Source organism: Brachycentrus maculatus, unplaced genomic scaffold (genome assembly GCF_059751285.1).
Source record: "Brachycentrus maculatus isolate JH-2025_06_01 unplaced genomic scaffold, ASM5975128v1 h1tg000069l, whole genome shotgun sequence".
Taxonomy (NCBI): domain Eukaryota; kingdom Metazoa; phylum Arthropoda; class Insecta; order Trichoptera; family Brachycentridae; genus Brachycentrus; species Brachycentrus maculatus.
The window spans coordinates 1000814-1021913 of record NW_028280823.1 but is presented as its reverse complement, the minus strand read 5'-3'; the positions used below and the strand labels follow the sequence as shown (position 1 = coordinate 1021913).

General features: G+C 28.6%; 1 protein-coding gene across 4 annotated transcripts in view; it reads left to right on the top strand.

Annotated features, from left to right (window-relative positions):
- The first annotated feature begins 702 nt into the window (after positions 1-702).
- The window catches only part of sprt (PDZ domain-containing protein sprite), an 87514-nt gene continuing 67116 nt past the window's right edge, over positions 703-21100 (top strand). The window contains exons 1-2 of one of the 4 annotated variants that reach the window (XM_088256935.1): positions 703-932; positions 18215-18312. In XM_088256935.1, the coding sequence (XP_088113061.1) occupies positions 18254-18312 (59 nt within the window). In that variant the 5' untranslated portion in view covers positions 703-932; positions 18215-18253. Of the gene's footprint in view, positions 933-16161; positions 16190-17897; positions 18313-21100 lie in introns of those variants that run through there. The other 3 variants (XM_088256934.1, XM_088256936.1, XM_088256937.1) reach the window with 3 other exon arrangements.

Below are 21100 nucleotides of genomic sequence, written 5' to 3'. Positions count from 1 at the left end.
AATATTATCCCGTGAGACAAAAATCAAATAATTTTTCAAATTTACATTTAATACTTTTTTAAATAAGATTTCATTTTTCTTAGTTGTAGTTTAATTTTTTTTTGTTACTCAGAAACTATAAATGTCATTAATAAGGAATGTTAATTATTTTAGAATGATAAAACAAGCTAAGAATTTACGGCAAAATGTATTTTTTTTTAAAATTCAGCAGGACTAAATTTGAATTGTATCTATATTTTAGACAGAAAAATAAACAGTAATTTAAGTCTTGCCCTAAAAGTGATAATTTCTTCTTTTGCCCTCATTTGCACTTAATAAATCAATATGGTAACTTATCGTATCTAACATCGCCAATGTATTCGGTATTTAAATACAACATTTGAGAATCGACTTGAGAATGCGGTAAATGATCCAAAGGGCCCATGGTCGTTTAATCAGGTACACTTGTGAAAATCGCTATCCACAGTTTTTCAATGCATCAATCTATTTCATCGAACACAATGTAATTACAAGAGTGTAGTAAGAGGTCATTAGTCAGTATGATATCCAACAATCGCGGATACTTAATCAGATCTTATCGGCTTAAGAAAAGTAAGAGAAAACGCATTCCAAATTTATTTAACAATTGGAACAATAGTTTTCACTCGATCCGACCGCGGCTTCCGAATTTCGAGCACTGCTTTTTGAGGTGTCTGTTCAGCCAGTCGACCTCAGCTCGTCCGCGCGCTCGCATGTGTGAGCGGCCTTGCCTCGAACCCGAATATCGAACACGTTCTTAATTCGACCGACATGGGTATGGAAACAAAGTACCGGTGATACGAAACTCGTAGTGGTTTTTTGTTTACATTTTTTCTGTGCTTTTTTCGATGGTGTTTTTGTGTTGTGTGGCGAACCGAATTTTACAAATGTTCTTGATAGTTTAATATATTAAGGTTTGGACAATTGTTTTTATTATTTTATGTTTTCATATATTTTTTAAACGTATTGATTAATCAGATATGAATCATGTTTATTATTTACAAATTTTATTTTTTTAAATAAGTATATAGTCAAAAAAATTATGCATATACAAATAAAAAAATGATAAAACAATTGACAGAAAGGAAAAAAATCAATTAAATTATTTATTATTTTGAAATAATCAATATTAAATATTTACCCCTTAAACCTCTAAAATTATGGTCTGTATTAATTTTGCATGTATATTTTTATACGAGGACTTACATATAAAGAACATTAACGTAAATAAAATTGTTATTTTTTTTCAAATTAATTGTTCTTAAATCTTCAATCTCTTAATTTTTACATTCTTTAAGTTTCTTATTTCTATTTGACATCTATCAAATTAAATTAATATTAATATTATTTGTTTGTTTCTTATTAGATGTAAATTATTCTAATATACATATACTTTACCTGTTGATCGTTTAAAACTAAAAGTGTAATGCAATAGATGATGAGAAAATGAAGAATGGAGTTGTTATATTATTTTGTATTTTATTCTTTTATAAAAATATTTTAAGTGTTTAAATACTTATTTTCTCTGTTCTGTAAATACAGAATTGCCATAATTATAAACAGGCATAATGGTAATATTTGCTGAATCTTTAAGGCCTTTTCATTCACTGAGTTATTCAACGTGACTCAATATTGATCAAAAACACTTGAGTACATATGATGTATTTAAAGAACATGGCATATATTATTTGTGTAGAGTAGGTACATTCAACTAATTATGCTTCTTGAGAATCACGCACATATGCACGAATTCACAAAACTAACGTATAATTAGATTAACGAAAAGTCCACACAATTTTTTTTTGTATCCTTACTTTATGTATCAAAACTTCGTATATTTACAAATTATTATTTTCTCTAGTAAATTATTAGCGCTTGTAACCCATACACTAAAAAACAAAAGCGCAACCGTTTTTTCTTGTATTTACAAGTGATTTTCAGTGTCAATTAATAATAAAATTGAATAATTCAAAATTATTCACTTTCTTTATGCTTTTGTTCATTCAAGCATTATCGCGTCTTGATTTTAGATTAAATAATTGCCAATTATAATCTTTTTTTATATTCCTGACCAATATTTTTTTTACTTTGAAAAAATGTCAAAGATATGCGAAAATTTGAAAAAAATGGTAGACATTAGCAGATGCAGAGGAGAGACATTATAAGGATACGAGATTTTTTATTGTTATTCGTTAAGTTCGAAACGAACCATTTTTTAACAGACATAATACATATGAATATATTGATCGATCATCGTTATCATAAAACAGTGTCTTAACACTATTTATTTATTTATTTAAACTTCATGTACAGAAAATAAAAAGTACATTGGCGGGCTTATTGCTAAAAAGCAATATCTTCCAACCGACCAAAGATGGACTAGTGATATTGATCAAAACGTTTGATACCATATATAGCCGTTTGCAATCAGAGGGTAGATAGTACTTGAACATTTAAAAAACATAAATTACAAATTGACATTTAAAAAAAAAACATAAATTACATATTAATATACCAATTACCAATTAACAAAAGACGATAATAAGGAGGGCAAAGGAAGAAGGGAGTTTAGGGAAGGAGGTAGAGGGAGGAGGTTTGATCGACAGTTAGGATTCTAATGACAGACAGTAATGTCTCAGACGTTTTTAAAAGTTAATACATATTATTGTCTGATGTAATAGATTTTATCATATTATTTAGTGCAAATAGAATAAAAAATACTTTTATAACGTCTAAAAACGTTTAGAAATTCTTGACGACTTTTCTGGTTATATTTAGGGAACGTCAATATTAGAAATAAATCATAAAATATCAATTGAATTGTGAACATAAGATGTAGGCGAGTATTATTTTTAAAGTTTTTTTTTTAACCATGTTTAATTATAATATTTTTTGCGGCATATCAATGTGCGATCTTAACCTTTTGTTTCTTTCTGACGGATCGTGATGGAAACAAATCTCTGGAATTCGTTTTATTATTATTATTATTATATATTGTTGACTTACACCAGTGCCTTCTAGACACTTAAAAAATATCAAACTTTTTGGACGTGGTATGGAAACTATGACATTTATCAAAAAATATTATGATGATGATTAAGTTGATTTAAGTAATTGTTTGGAGACCCATCATCGAACCATATTGTCAGAAAGATCAGGTAAGGTAAAGAGAACATCAGATTTTTTCATCGAATAAAAGTCAAATTTATGTACACTACGTAGTTAATGCGTTAACTTCGCTTTGGAATCGATATCCGCCAGTCACTCGCTACTCGTCACATTATTATTATCCATCAAGTATTTTTTTATTGAATATCTTTTTATGTATAATATCGTATTAATTAAGAGCATATCATTAAATTCTTTGAATTTTGCTATTTGTATTTCAATATCGTGATGTTTTTAAACTACTTCATTCTATCGCTATTTTTTGTTACTTGTGCGGTGAATTCTGGTCGAAGCCGAAGTTGTGAAATATATTTATTGGGATACAGATGACGCAATGAAAGAAGCTCGGGGTGAAGTAAATTATTGATTTAAAGTAAAAGATATGGATGAAGATTAATTAGTAGGTATAAACTGTAAAATTTAAGCAATGGTTTACGGTACTCGAGGTCGCTCAAACCCATGCTCGTACTGACATGAGGTTTAAAACGTCCGATTTGAAATAGAAGTATGGTTTTTATTAACAGTCTATGGGACGATAATATGTTATTTGAACATATCTTTTTACATATTATTTATTTTATTTGCGTGGTATGATTTTCTATTTTATTAAGAATATCTGCTAAAATAAAATACACAATATGCTTATGATAGAATTTTCTGCAATACTTATTATGTATAGTATGACAATCTTGGAAAATCGGTTTACCATGTCAGCTTATGTTACGTCGCTAAATTTATGACACCTCGTGTTTTATAAAGATGGCACTGCTCGTCCTAAACGCCTGAGGGCAGAAACTGGCTCAAAGTATGACTTAACGAGATTAATCTCCGTCAGCGAGAGATGCGAGATACATCCTATCTTATATCTTACACGGTGTAATTACCATTCAAGTTCACCTATTGACGCGATGTGTAATTTGGAATTGTTCCTCTATTCAATAACACATATCACCCATTCTGAATACCTTTGATTTATGACGTGACTACATTAGGCATTACAATTATGTTTTTATTTAATTTCAACATGGTACACGATTTTAATAAGGAAAAACACTCAAAATTTAAGGTTTTGATTTTACGCGATATTAGTGTTGTGCTAGCGTATTTGACGACTTGTATCAAAAATTAGATGCAGAAGATCGACTGAAGAAAATTCCGTCAAGCATCTGTCATTATAGGTGTCTCGATTGAAACAAAACATCCATCGTTTTTATGCGAAAGAAGATGGAAGTTTGCATTCCAGGCTTACGAACTGGCATTTGGCTTACTTCTGACCGTGTTACTTTACACCTCAGTCTCCCCTACATGGTTTCGAATAGTCTGACAAGAGGGGTAGATTTATTTAATTTAAGAGTCACTAATTTTAGGCATTTTTGTAACATGATGTATGTTGATGGTTTCTAAGAAGAAAAAAAACATGTTTTAACAAAGATAACAAAAACATTATTTTTGATTTTTTTAATGTAGGCTTGAATTTGAACATTATAATTAGCATCAATTTAAATTAAAAACAAATAAAAGTATTTTTTTTGTCTGTTAAAATATAAAAATATTTTTATAAGTAGTTTCCTTACCGAACTCGTTTATCTTGTATCTGAATACATCGGCACGTTGGCCACTAAATATTGGCTATAAATGCGAATGGAATGCTAATTACGCATAATAATAATAAATTAAAAATTATTATGATAAGCCTCGCGCCTTTTTTTATTTGACAATCCACCAACGCTTCTCGAGGGTACATTTGGCTTTATTTAATTTTATTCAAATCATTAGTGACGTTTACTATAAATTGTAATCTTGATATGGTCCAGTGAATTTAGAATTCGGATAACAGACATAATAATATGAAATTAAAGGCTTCCCGTGCTTAGAAATATATATTTATTTATAATATATATATATAAATATATATATATATATATATATATATATATATATATATATATATATATATATATATATATATATATATATATATATGTATATATATATATATATGTATATATATATATATATATATATATATATATATATATATATATATATATATATATATATATATATATATATATATAACACCAACATACAGAGTGAATCATCTCTTGCTTTAACGTTTCAAACACATCATTAAGCGATCGTCGAACTCTAGAAATAATGAGTCTTTGAGTGGAAACTGGAACTCAACGAATATATTTGTACAAATGTACTTACACTCGTAGATATGCAAATTTCCTAAGAGATGTTTCTATTCCAATGCCAAAACTCTTATGGTTTATCAATTTGTTGAGATAAATTTACGATGAAGTGCGAATTTCAAGAACAAAAAATGTTTTTAATTAAAATCTTCTTTATGTACTTTTAACATAAATCTCATATCCGATCATAATGGTAAGAAAATAAAACGAAACCGGTATTTTTAGACATTATACAAAATATTATTACGAGTATATTTTTAATTATCACACATTATTTTTAATAGACATTTTTTTGTGTTGTAAAGATAGTTACCCTGATCATTCATTATGTATTATGTAGGGCATTCAAAATTACCGGAAATGGAATTATCTGTTATACAAAGCCATATTAGCTAAATTTAATTTTAAAATATATTCTTTTGCATAGTAAAGAAATTCAAACCCTGTAAAGTTCATTTGAATTCATCTCTATTTTGTACAACGAATTTTTTTTTCAATTTCCCATAACCGTTCCAATAACATTTCCCATTTGTACTTCAATTTAACTGTCAATTATGGAAAAATCAATGTTTATAAATTAATCAAATTAAATGTATCTAAAAAAAAATCACGTAAAATTGTACGGGTTTCGTGTTTGCCCACCCATTGATATATAAGTGATGTATATTAGACGTGCGGCAAATACAATAATAAATATGTATAATTTATATTTGAAGGACTAAATTTTTCATTATCAGTCTTCGAAACCGGTAGACTTTATAATTAAGTTATCATAAAATATTTACAGTGATTTTAAAACAAAGTTACATTTTAATTACAAAAACAAATGTTTAATTTATTTATTGTCACATGGTTTGGCATTTTTCCTATCATGTATAAAAAAATAACAAGTTTATTATCTGCTCTCTAATATCTATTTGTAAGGATGCGGTGTCATTAACTACTGAATTCAACTAATGTTTGGAAAAAAATAAAATAAAATAAAAAAATATTTTAAATAAAATATTGTTTGCTTTCATACTCGTATTTATTTTTAATTCAACGTACCTACATGCATTTTTAGATTTGAAAAACGTTGATGGCGTATTCCTTTGAAAAATCGATTATTAATATTTCGTCCATTATGTCAGAGTTACATGGGTACTGAGTATATGCCTAACTTGTCCTGGGGTAGTGTGAGTATCTCAGCTAACTTATTTAAATAATATTAAAACATTAAACTTAAAACATTGAAAAAAATATGACTGTGAATATGAAAAAAAAACTAAACATTATTATATTGTAAATAATTTTGCATTGTTGGTTAAAATTCTACTACCAGGAGCTCATAAATTTCAAAAATACTTTGACAGATCCAACTCGGATGAAATGCTGGTTTGTTTATAATGTATTATTATTTTATAATACGTTTTTAAACACTATCATTATGAAGTGCTTCCATATTTTTCTTCTTCCGCACATTATAAATTCAAACATGACTTTTTAATGTACAGAAACAAGTATAGCAGGATGACATCAATTATCTGATTATTCCTTACTGCCAAATTCTGACCTACATACATTCTATAAAAAAATATTTTTACAATATTATAATCAAAGCTAGCTGATCTCCTTACTTCTCTCCAATAATATTTATTGTTAACACCATTTTTTAAAACGATTTTCGATTTGTTTTGCTGTTCATATTTTATTTTTTAATACTATGTAATTGTAAAAAAAAATATAGCTAAGTATTGCACAAAATATTTAGTCAAGCCAGTATCAAACGAAAGTACTGGAAAAAGCTTCTGATAAAAAGAATGAATCAAAAAATTAAGGTTTTTAGGTTTTTTACATAAAATCCCAATTCTTAAAAACCAAAGGGTTAATTTATCTTTTTTACTATCCCTATCTGCAATAAAATGGTGCATAGGGCATCGTGTTTCATCGTTACGTTTCTTGAATATGGAGGTAGAATGTATTTGATATGATACAGTTTATGTATGTGACTGACCTGGGATTAAGATATTACTGCTATATAGGAGAGGAAAAAGTGGTTGAAATTAGGTAGAAAAGGGAGAATAGTAACTGTAGCCATGGCACTCGGTGTTGCATAATCATATTCGTACAATATTGTGTTCATTTATTTAATTACTACTAATGAGTCCCTTGAGAGCGTTTGCCAGATTATGATTTTATTCATCTACGTAAAAAATTAAATATTTTATTTATTTACCTAAAAAAACCTTGTCTTTATAATTAGGTACCTTCATTGATATAAATCGTAATATATGCTGAAAACCGTTTTACTTGCCAGCGTGACGGCAGTAAAATATTTTTAAAACAGATTTTTAACTCGTAAATTGGTTGAGTACTGTTATGCGTATAATTTAAAGTACGGACACGAACTACGAAAATCTAATTTGTTTTAAAATCTGAAATAAAACCTGCTATAAAATTTATAACGGTTTTGCAAACGCTCGAAATCGTACCTACATGCCGGTGCCTGAATGTCACATTCTGTTCAAGTTTTTATGCCAATGAATTATCGTTACTCGAGGGGGGGAATCGACCCCTTCATGTTGAGTACGTTTGAACACACACCCTGTCGTGCATTGTAAACTAATCAAGTTCTTCTTCTGTTTGATAAACTTGGAAATAGCCCTACCGCATTTTTCTTTGTGTCGTATTTCAGCGTAGCTTGTCGGGGGGATGATCGGCGTATTATTCGAACGGAGCTCCGCTTATGCGCTCTTTTGTTGCTGCCAACTGAGAATTATTATTTGATAATACATTTGAAGCTGGCAGCAACTAGGACTATTTTTTCAATTGTAAAAATAAAGTAATATGACACGAGGATAAACTTATAAAATATAGCATGCGACTGATTTAATTGTGCCATTGATGAAAAAATATCGTATTACATTTGAAAAGTGAATAAAAAAGACACGAGGTAAATAAATCGTTTTTTAAATTGCGTACAATACCAGTATTTTTGACCGGCTGCGACCGTGATTCGTCGTGATATCTATTCTCTTTACTATGTATAAAATGGTTGTTCTGGGTCCTTGTCAGGTGTCATGTTTCGGCAGTGATGGGCTGTCGAATTAAATAACGACTTTGTTAAACGAAGTCGTAACTTATTCGGTATTTTGATTCGACCACTTAAAGCCAATCAGTGCACATCTTTGGTATCGTATTGCATATTTCTATCTTCGAATATATTTGACAATTTTACATGTAAAAAAAACTTTAGCTGGCAAGAAAAGTAAACAGAAAAAGTAACGAATACCATCCCAATCGGGTAATCAAAAAAGTAACAGTTACCCATTAGTTACACTTTTATATTTTAGACAAATATAAAATAAGAGGAATAAGGTACGATTTTGAGTTAATTTTTGAAATAATAAAATATCGTTTTTTTGTGGTATGAATCTCTCAATAACAGGTGCTTCGCCAAAAAAATTGGCTTAAAATAATTTTGGTATTAACAAAAAGATGACTGAATAATATATCAGATTTAAATAATCCCGTAGGTGCAAATTAGCCTCGCTTTATGCTAGAAAGCATTGGTATTTGAAGATTATTTATAAAATGATTGTTGTATTTTTCACATGATTATACTTAATTGAATAAAATCTAATCTAAAATCATGTTGATTTATGCTTTTATATAAAATAAGAAAGGTTATTTATAATTTGTGCATTTTTGTTTTTAATTACTCTATTTTCTTTAAACTTGAATGAATGGACCAATAAATGTTTACAGAGGTGCAATATACTTTATTGGTACAAAAGTTGGCACTTCACATTGGGGTACAGCGAAACGCTTTTTGTAAGGTGATCATAATAAATGTAAAAGGGGGAATAACAACAGGTCACTGACATTAAAACGTGGGTACTCTTCCTCCTCAATCCTTCGCCAACTTTAAAATACTGACTACACTGCAGAACTAAGAACAAAGGAGGTAGTTAAATACAATCGATTTAAATCGCAAAAATAAATAAATAAAAATAATTTTAAATAAACATATTTATCAACTGACAAATTATGTTCAATGTTGTATTTATTTCCAGTTTGTAGAACGACTATTAAAGTAGGTATATTATGTAGAACCCCGTAAATTCGAACTAATTGAGACTGTGGCCTGTTCGGATTTGGAAAAGTTCGTATTAACCGAGAAATCTGTAATAAAGTACATACATAGTACTTTCTTTCAATTATAATATTAATGAAGACTATATGACGTCGTTTCATTTCAGATATATGTACATTATTTGTTACTTTTTACACTTCACTCTAATATTACAGTACATACTTGAGTAGCAATACAGGTACAGTACTGTATACTTTATTAACTATTCAACAATTTTTAAAACAAAATTAGAATATATATAATAATTTTATTCTGCTTAATAAAAAGCTTCTTTACATCTCACCAATAGATGTCTCTAGTGAAGTTCTAGTGATTCAAGAACAAGGTTTCTAAATTGGTTCATATATATAGAACTTCCAAGAATTTGAGTAGTGTGGTTGTCAATAATGGGTAGAATTGGTGAATGTTACACGTGTGTTAAGTGATCACTTAAACCAGCCTATGACGGTCGTCAACCCCGTAAATGCCCAGACTTCCATATTCTTCTTCATCTTTGATGAGATGATAAAAAAATAATATGAAAATAACTCCTGTAATTGGAGATAATCCAGGTTTTGTGAACAAGAATTTGGACACACTCAAAATGTTGTAATGGAATAATAAATGTGTTCTTTAGTCTGCGTGTTTTTAAAATATTTTTCTTCAAAAGTTCCTTCGGATTTCTTACATTTTTCATGGTCGTCGAATTTCTGGGTTATATGTAATGCCATGTCTTCATAAAACTTTTTACTGACCTTTTAGACCACTTTGGCATGTTAAATGTGTATATAATAATTTCCTTTTTTATTTCTGACTTACCAACTTTTCAGTAATACTAGTGTACTTCATGACGCCAAAGTTCGTTAAGCCCGAGATGACTGTACGAAAAATTTAAATCATTGTATAATTATGACGATTATTTGACACGCTCTATAAACACAATTCATGAAAACATTTTGTACAGTCATAGGTACATAATATACCGGATTTTCCGAACTCAACAACGCTCTTCCTATTATACTTCTGGTTAAATATTATTAACCATAACCTTCAAATTGAATTACACCTGGGTTTTTATTTCCGACATATTTAATGAATTTCGGATTGTAGCCATGACGTGTTCCCTAATTGGAAAAGATAATTATACCGATTGACGCCTGTTACGATGGCGAAATTTTAAAACAATACAAATTTATGTTTGTATTATGAGTATATTAGCAAATAATTATTTTGAATTCGGTTGCACCATCTTTCTTTAAAGAGTAAGGCGTACCCACACGTATGATAACTAGGCAAAATCTTGTTGGTAGCATTCTAGAATTCAGTTAAACAAATATTTTTAACGAAATACCTGAAAATATATCCTTGTACTGTCATTCGATATCAGGTATCGAGCTGTTATTTTTCATATTTTCTGCGTGTTGGCTGGTAATGTATGGAAAAAAAATTAATCCAATATTGACTAGTAGACGGAATAATAATTTTTGGTGTCGCCGTGGGTAAAATTATGACTATATTATCTTAAACTAACTGAATAAAAAAACTCTAGACATAGAAATGTAGCAAATAATCTCGAAGCAGATCAGTACTTGGCACGATCAGATCAATCAGAACCTAAAATCTGATGGTGTCGAAAATCTGCATAATCGGAGGGTATTTGTGACTAGATGTATGGTTGTGAAGGAAGCGAGGAGTGCATGTCAGGACAGAAGAGTGTGGCCTCTGCCTATTCCTGCGGGGAAACGGCGTGATGGTAGTAGTAGTATATACAAACGTAAAAATGTTAAAAATCCATCGCTAAGCCTGTTTTGAGAATTGACCAATAGGTCTGGTCAATAAAACCTCAACATAGTCAACGCCACAAAATATATTAAGAACGCAAATTTGACCGCAGCGTTTATTAGTAATCAACTACCAACCATTAATAATATAACAAGCCTGAGGTACCTACCAGCCATCCAACAGGGGACTACCTAGGAAGATAAATTATGATTGTAGGACGTATTCTATTTATCTCTTTCTGCATACTTACAACAAGCTCACAACTACAGATAAATTTTATTATTACATCTCTTTTTTATTATTCATGAGGGTCCATTGCCCGCGGTCTGGTCACGGGTAAGTACCAACGTCTGTGGAGATATAAAAATAGAACGTCAAAATTTTGCGTTGTTCCAAAATATACATAGTGTGAAATATAATATATATTATTTACATGTATAGAAATTTACACATTTTAATGTTTATTTTAATTAATAAACATATAATACATACATTGCCTACGTCCCAGCCCTCTCTTCTTTCTTCTAAAACGTACCTAGAATTGTTTAGCTATATAAGGACCATCAGTCCATTTAATCTTCACATTCGTTTGAAAATCCTGTAACAATGCGAAATAATTCTCACAAATATAATTTTTATATGTTTTAACAATGAAATACAACATTTTGAGTGTGTAAATAAAATAACTGATCAAATTATAAGCTAAAATAATAAAAATGAAAATGATATTTTCTGGCGTTTCTCATGTATGTGATTACAATCCCGGATTCGGACCTCACATACTTATAAAGTTATTACTAATAATGAGTTTCTAATCAATAAAAAGCTTCTTTTCATATCACCAATAGATGTCTCTAGTGAAATTCTAGTGATTCAAAAACAATGTTTCAAAATTGAATTATATATATATATATATATATATATATATATATATATATATATATATATATATATATATATATATATATATATATATATAGAACTTCCAAGAATTTAAGTAGTGTAGTTGTCAATCATGGGTAGAATTGGTGAATGTTACACGTGTGTAAAGCGATCACTTTAACCTGCCTATGATGGTCGTAAGCCCCGTAAATGCCGAGACATACAAATTATTCTTCATCTTTGTTGAGATGTCAAAAAATAAAATGGTAAAATTACAATTTATTAGACTAAAAAAATAAGTGTTTCATTTAAACATTTTAATATATAAACCTATAATGCCACTTAGAAAATCTCTTTTGCACGCATCGGGATGAGGAAAAGGGGGGGGGGGGTATTGCTACCATTAAGAATCTGTAGTTTAGTGGTATAATTGTGTTTGCAACTTCTTCAACAATATGCCACTAGAAAGATAAATAGATAAATAACACAGATAAATAAAAATAAAATAGACACATCGAGAGTGTGTCTAAACTCTGTTTGTTTATTTGTCATTATTAATGTACATCTATAGAAAGTTTTTATGTTGACCTTATGCAACATGAAATGCATTACAACACAGCCTTTATATAGTTTTTGTATCCCGTCTGATTAAACGGAGGTTGTCACTTTCGAAATTGTATCATAATTCATTCGTGTGAATGAATCTAGGCGAAAAAACGATTGGATCAAACAATAAGCCTTTGGTTTATTAATCAGAGTATATCTTGTACGAAAACATAATATTAATTAAAAGATGACTGATAGGTAAAACATATTGTGACCAGATGTTTATTAAACAGTTATCCTTCAGACAAACCCACCATTTTTTATTATTATTATTAACAAAAGCCTCTTTAAATATTATTATGTAACAAACAGTTTCCGAACAATACATAATACATTAGGTACTTTCGTTCCTAGATCGTGGTACTGGTGTTCGGTTTATTTATTGTAAGTATTTTTTTTTACTATGCACATTACATAGTACCAATATTTGTACATGTTTTTAATTTGAACTTTTTAACTTATTTGCCACCATGTCGTAGTACGATATGGTATCAATGGGATAAACTAGTAGTACCACTTATAAGCTTGTATTCACAATTTACTGTGCCTTGTAACGAAAAGTCCATAAAAAACATGCTAGATCGATCTTCACCGCCTGTAAAAATAATTATTTTCTCTAGTAAATTACCACCGCTTTAGACCCATGTGCCAAAAATCGATAGCGAACGTAGATTTTAATCGGTCGTGGGAATATATGGGGTGTGAGGACCGACTTTATATACTTTTTCTTTATATGGATTTTTCATTATAAGGTAAAATTCTGACTGAGGATGTGATTGAGAGTGATTTTGATAAGAATGTGATTTGCCAATTATATTTATTTATTTATTTATTTATTTATTTTATTTTCATAATACATAGATACATTCAATATACATATTCATTTCATATACACATTTATTATACGTATTACGGCTCTTTAGGCATGGCCTGTGTTGAGCCGAATACTAACATGGTAATACAAAGTTTATATATATTTTTTTTTTAATTTTTAATATACATATATTTTTTTAATGATTAGATTATAAACATAACATACGGGAGATACAAAAATAATTTATGTTTTAAGGTTTTTCAGTGTGATAATTACACCTGGACTTTAATTAATTCACTTTCCACCTTGTCCCTTCCAATGTATATTTTTTTAAAACAGCAATTATACTAGAACTATTTTTTTATGAATATTATTGTGGCAAATATCATTTCTGAGAATGTGGTGACCAGTATTACGTGGTGATCTGGTTTAAGTTGAAGTATTTTAGACATAAAGATAGACACAACCTATCCTAGAGCCTTCTTGGTGCGACGTATGGATAACATACGAACCTAACGCAGCGGAAATAGGCCTTATAACGATGAGAAAGCCACTCATGTGTAAAATTGTGCTTTTGTGTTTTTCGTTCGCTGTCTTTGTTCGAACGCACTAAAAGGTACTATCCCTTCAAAGTTCATAATCAAAGAGTGCTTTGTATTAAGAACCTGATCAACAGAAGCTGTAAACTTATTTTTTGTTGTTATATAATAAATAAAGAGTAAAATAAAAATCTGATATTCCTATTTTCAATCATTCTAACGAAACCGAATACTAAGAAAGTAATTTTGATATTTTTTTAAGTCGTCAATACGATTATGTATATAATTTATTCCTCATTTTACTCATCATTAATATAATTTGAACAAATGAAACATTTAATGATTTATTCAACACCTTTAATAAATAGTATTTTTTATGCTATCTATTCTTCTTCTATTAAGTTCGTCTCATCAATAGATTTTTCTATTAAGAGCTTTTTACCACCTCTGATGGTAAAAACCTCGTAACCTCTTTGTCGTCATACTTTAAGTTAACAATAACAGGATGATAATATTATTTAAAGTAGATATATAGATGTATCAACGGCTCCCGGACATTTCGCCGAGCAGGGATTTGTCTGTGGTGTATATTTTGTCGTTCATTTTGAGAATCAAATTATTAATTCCTGTCTTAACAAATTACACAGTGGTTGTTCACTTACGTTGCCCACTAGATGTTTTGAAATGAAATACTTATTGCCTTTGACATGTCTTTTTATTTAAGTAATATTTTGTGGAATTATTTTTATAATATTCATTAAAAATACACAAAAAAAATCAAAGATATTTTATCAAATATATTTTTAGAGCGTACTTGGAACTTCAAGAAATATTTTTCAATATTGGGGATTTTATTAAATCAATTATGATAACGAACTATGTACGTACTACAATATTATTTGTCAAAAATTCACCGCTAATATATTATAGTGTTGTATAACAACAAAAAACAAAGCGTTAGGAATTTAAAATAAATTCAAACAATTGAAAAATTAATTCTTTCAAATGTCCGCTCGGCCAAATATTTGTTTGGCGAAATGTTCGTCAACCAAATATCCGGCCAAGGAAGACAAAAACATACTAAATATGCATTTGAGTTCCGATTCTTCTAACAGCTCGAATTATATCGCGGTTTTGTTCATTACACAATGGACCTATTATGTTAACGGGATGACCGCGATTCTAGTTTGTAATTTTGTGTCGTTAAATTTTATGAATCATGTGATAACAATACAACTAACCCTGATTGGAATCCAAACAAACGAACTCCTCCATTTCGCTGTTGAAGGTGTAAACGCATCTTGAAGAAAAAAACAAGAAATCCAAAGACAATACGTTTATGGGAAAAATGTGGATTAAATTGGCACGTTCAGATCTTGGGAGTGAAACAAAAAATCTAATACGGCCATACTTTTTACAGACATTACGGTTTTAACGTTGTCACGCTAAAAATAGTATATATCTCAATAACACACACATTTTCTTGTATTTGCAATGGATTCATGTAGAGATTGAGTTATTTCTTTTGAAAATACCTTAAAAAATTTTTTTGGGTATATTTTGACATTGTTTATATTTAAATCTAAATTTAAAGCTAAATCTTAAAAATTTCTTTAATGTCGATAAAATATATATATTTACATTTATATATATATATATATATATATATATATATATATATATATATATATATATATATATATATATATATATATATATATATATATATATATATATATATATATATATATATATATATATATATATATATATATATATATATAAAGCCTTTACATAATAATATTTCTCTAATTTCATTAATTGATTCGGCAGTCACTTTGTGGTAAAATCTATCCATTTTTAATTAATGTTTTACTTAGTAAATACGTACGGTGTTTGAAAATGATGCGGAATGCATCGAAACACGTGTCACATTAGATTTTAAGAAATAGTGGTATTTACTAAGTAAAACATTAATTAAAAATATTTCTCTAAGTTTATAAGCAAGTACTTTTGTACAAAGATAATCTTTAATTACAGATTGATCAATGTACCCCGTGTTGTAAATGTATGTTATATCAGGTTTTCAAGAAACAATTTACCAAGACAATGTACAAGTTCCGTATATTTTTTCTCAGGAATCTTCGGTAATTTTTAGGTCGTAAATAGCGATTCACTTGTTGCTAATACAGCCGCGTACAGTAGCCTACCTTACCCAGATAGGGGAGAGGTGGTTTGAAAGAGTTGTGGCGTTAGTTTTGTAATATTTTGATTTAAAAGGAAAAATAATAATAGATTTGCAATTAAGAATTACTTTCACATAACACAAAAAAGCACCTCCCAGCAAAGTACACAAATCAAAATTAACTCACTTTATGGTAACGTACATAGAACTGCAAGATCAAAAGCACAGAATCACACCAAATAAAACCTAACACATACCTATTTTGGTAAAAACAACTTTGATTGTTATGCAATAAAGTTGTACAACCTGCTTCCGTTCTCCATAAATCCATTAAAAATATAAAAGAACTTTTCACAAGTGGATAATGGAGGTGGGTATATCTGAAACAGATGGCATCATTTGATCAATATTTTTTTTCTTAATATTTTTTAATAAAATTGTAAAATGTGCTCTCGGCACGGGAACTCAGTAAGGGCACATTATTTAATTTTTAATTTTTAAATATGTGTATGATGAAATAAAAATAAATAAATACATATATACATTTTGAAATCCATATCCCCGTGTGTATGTTTGTACTAATAAAATTGTACAGGCACCTAGGCCTTAAGTGTCATGTAAAAAAGATGTCATTTTTATAACCATCCATGGGGTATTTTTTTACATTTTTACGACATTTCGCAAAAGCTGTACAAATGTTTTAATTTTAATGCAAGGCAACATTAACTTTCCGTCATTGGATTTTTTTTTTTCAAAACATGTCTCTTTTTGCCTCCTTTCCTCAATACAAGTACAAAGTATTTTATATGATATTATGTAGTAGGCGTGCTAGAATAATACACTGACACATAGAAAATCTCACGGTTCACGTAAATCATTCATTGTCAGACTGGATTAGAATCATAGTAAGATGGATGAACGCATCCAGAGTTGTACATGGATGTTATCATCTTGGGTCTGTATATTCGTAATATGATACGATATTATGTACTTTGCGCTTCTAGTTATTCTAAATAAATACTATTTTATTTTATTAATATGCAATGTATTGCAACATACATTTTCATGCATATTTTAAAACCGTACCATCTATAGGTATTTAAGAAAAATATACAGAAAATTTACTACATACTATGTTTTGTATACGAGTTCACCTAACAACCGCGTTTGTTCTAAGTTCCATTTATGAATAATATTTTTTGTAAATCATTTTCTTTTCCCCAATTTGATAACACGATGCGCCCTTGGAGTAGTATTTTACGAGAATGGGGATACAAAATTGTTATTATTATCATTATCCCTTGTTGTAGAAATCAAATCCAGTATAATACCGCTGTCAGTTACGACGAAAAATGTAATATTTTATTTAAAAGCAATAAAAACGAGCTATAAATTTTGCACTCATATGCTCGAATGATTTAGTTAAATAATACGTTACCGATATTATAATAAACGTAACATCCTAGAACGGTTACGTAACTGATATGAAAACATTTTAACATTTACTGGCGCCACACCTTATTGGAAAGCCGTCATACTTTATGAGTATTAGTCTTAAAAATACAATAATATAATATTTCTTTTTTTACAGACCGAATCGAATCGAAATGAAATCTGGTCCTCTCGGGAATCAGACACAAAAATGCAGATATCGAAATTGTGCGACGTGTGTGAAAATGCGTAATTGAATATCGTTGTGTAACATCTTGCAATGTGTAATATTTGTAATTCATAGTGTTTGTAATGTATATACATTTTACAATGCTGTCTAATAGCGACCTACGAAACTGTGTAAGTTCAACGACGACATTCCGTGCTCGACTGTGAATTTTGACGCGCCAAATCGTCAAGATCGTGTGAAGCAATTGTGAATTTGATTACGATGTGTGAAATTTTGTGATATTGTAGCAAAATCGCGATTCGCTGTGATGTGATTAATAGTCAGGAATGAGCACATCGGCAGTACAAAGTCACTCCAGCACACGATATCGCCACGGAATTAAAAGGTAACTTATTTTTAATACTTTTTTTATATTTTTCTTTTATTTAATAACTGTTTTTTTTTAAAATAAAATTCCTTATTTGTAATCATGTGATAATATGTTTAAATATTCTAATTGTATATAAAAAATATTTTAAAAATAAAACTACATATATCTTATACTTCTTATACCCTTATCTATGTATTTTTTTAAATTGTATAAAAATTCTAGATTTGATTTTGATTTAAAGTTGATGAAATTTATTGATTCGAGTATTTCTATGGAACAAACAAAATGACGAACTGATAAGCGAAACAATTAAATTACCTGAAACGTAATTTTACGTAGCGTAGCGTTCGCTATTTTTTTGAAGAAAAAATATATTTCACAACTTTTATTATTTTGTTGTAACTGAAATATATATAAAATATAATTCGTCAAATCACAAAGCATAGCGTTCGCTGTTTTTTTGAAGAAAAAATATATTTCACAACTTTTATTATTTTGTTGTAACTGAAATATATATAAAATATAATTCGTCAAATCACAAAACAAATTTGTGATTGATTTATTTTGTGCAAACGGTACATATCAATCTATTGAGGTTAGATTAAAATGTTATTTAATGATTATAGTGAGTTTTATCATTGTACATACACATAATAATAATACCCTATTAAAATAACGATTGATATTTCAATATTTTAAAGGATAATCTCGTCTTAATAGTAATATCGTTGACTGCGCCTAAATATCTGAGATTTAATTACCTCTCCGTCACAACTTCAAAACTAATTTAAAACATCAGCCTCTACCCGTCTAATTGGGACAAATATTTCGATTTGTAAACCTATGTTTAAAAATAGAAATATCTGCCTACATTATAGAATACAAAACTTCTTTTTCGAGAAGAAAATTCTTTATTTTTAACTACATGTTTTAAAAAATGTTACATTCAAAAGTTTTATTTTTTAAGCAGAAAACAAAAAGAATTGAATTTGTTCTACAATTTTAATAACAAATAGAAAACCTTGTCAAATAAAAAATGCAATTCACCAATAACTCTTTTGTGATAAGAAATATATTCGGATTGTATATATTCTATTCGATTCGTTTGTGAAATAGCCCTAAGGGCTCTTTTAGCATTTGTTCTATGAAATCCATTAAACAATCAGTTCGAGCTAATAACTACACCTTTAAGATTATTTCATAGCAATGAATATTCATTACGTTAAATGGCTACAACCTATAACTGTTAAATAACAGTGATGAATTAATTTATAGACACATTAATATAATATTTATATTCACTGAAGAAATAATGTACAATTCATTTCCATTTAATAACGCATCATTAAATTGACATAAATGTCATATTTAAGTGCATATGTTTTAAATTATATATTTTTTATTAATACCTTAACTTACGAATAATCAAGGAGTTAAATTTTGTGTAGGCACCTATTATACGTAAATTAATATTTATAAATTTATTTCATTACTTTTCCTTCAATCTTATGAATTGCTTTTAAAATTCACAGTTAAATCTCAAATTCCTAAAATACCGTAAAAAATAAATAAAATAAAATGTTAAATATACGTACAAAATTTAAGACCTTCACCATTTCACTCGTGTTAGACAAACAAATTAATAAATTTTCTGAAAGTTGTATACTATATACGGTTACAACTGTAACTTTCAACTGCATTCTTGAAGTAAGATATTATCTACGACATCTATGGTTGAATTAAAATTCAATCAGATAAATGAAATAATCTTGCTTTTAAATTTCTCTTGCTTTTTCTCTCTTTTTTTTCGTTTTCTGTGGCTCTTCAATTATTTTGTGTAGTTTGAAACTTCCTGCTATTTTCATCCCCAAATAAAAAAAAAATAGCAATAGAGTATTGCAATGTTATATTGTCTATTAGTTTATTTTTATATCTGTATCCAGGTCAAACATTTGGTTCAGAAAAAATTACTTCGATTCCCATTCAATTAACAATTAATATATTTTCACCCTTCACTAATTGTTTTTTTATTGCATCTTGAAAGATAAACTGTTATCCAGTATTTATAATGATACTTAATTTGAATATTGGCCTTGTCGCCAACACAAAAAAGTACATTAGAATACCCATGTCATTTTTTATAGAGACCCTGACATTACTTTTAACATATCTATACGTATGCACGTACGTTTTCCGTGTGCACTTCTTAAATACCTTATGATACAAACTGCGAATATTTTATTTGCAAAAAAAAATTTAACACATTAATTTATAATTTATATTAGTTTATTATTACGTAACAACAATAATAATATTTGGTCAATTTTATAAAATATTGTCTCAAAGGCGCTTTACATTTTTCCAAAGTATTATATACGATCTTTATAACTATAAATAACATTCCACAGAAAAAATAAAGGAAATGAATATTGTGTCATGCAAGAAGGGTTTTAATTCATAAATTCAAATTAATTTATTCATAATGTTAATAATATAATCTGGTTAAATGAATGTCAAAGCTGCATTAAATTTAAAAATCATGTTTTCTGGCCTTGGCCGGTATGTAAAATAATCAGAATCTTGCGTTACATTTAAACAAAAGGGTGTATGCTAAATAAAATCTTTTAAAATCAACCATAGATGGTTCCCGTGAACTCAAACATAAAAGGTCATGAGTTTTATGATATATGTATGAATTTTAAAAAAAAGAGTCGTGTGGTTGTCAGTCATGAATGAATGTTATACATGTGTAAAGTGATCACTTTACCAGTCTGTGACAGGTCATGAGGCCTGTAAGTACTCA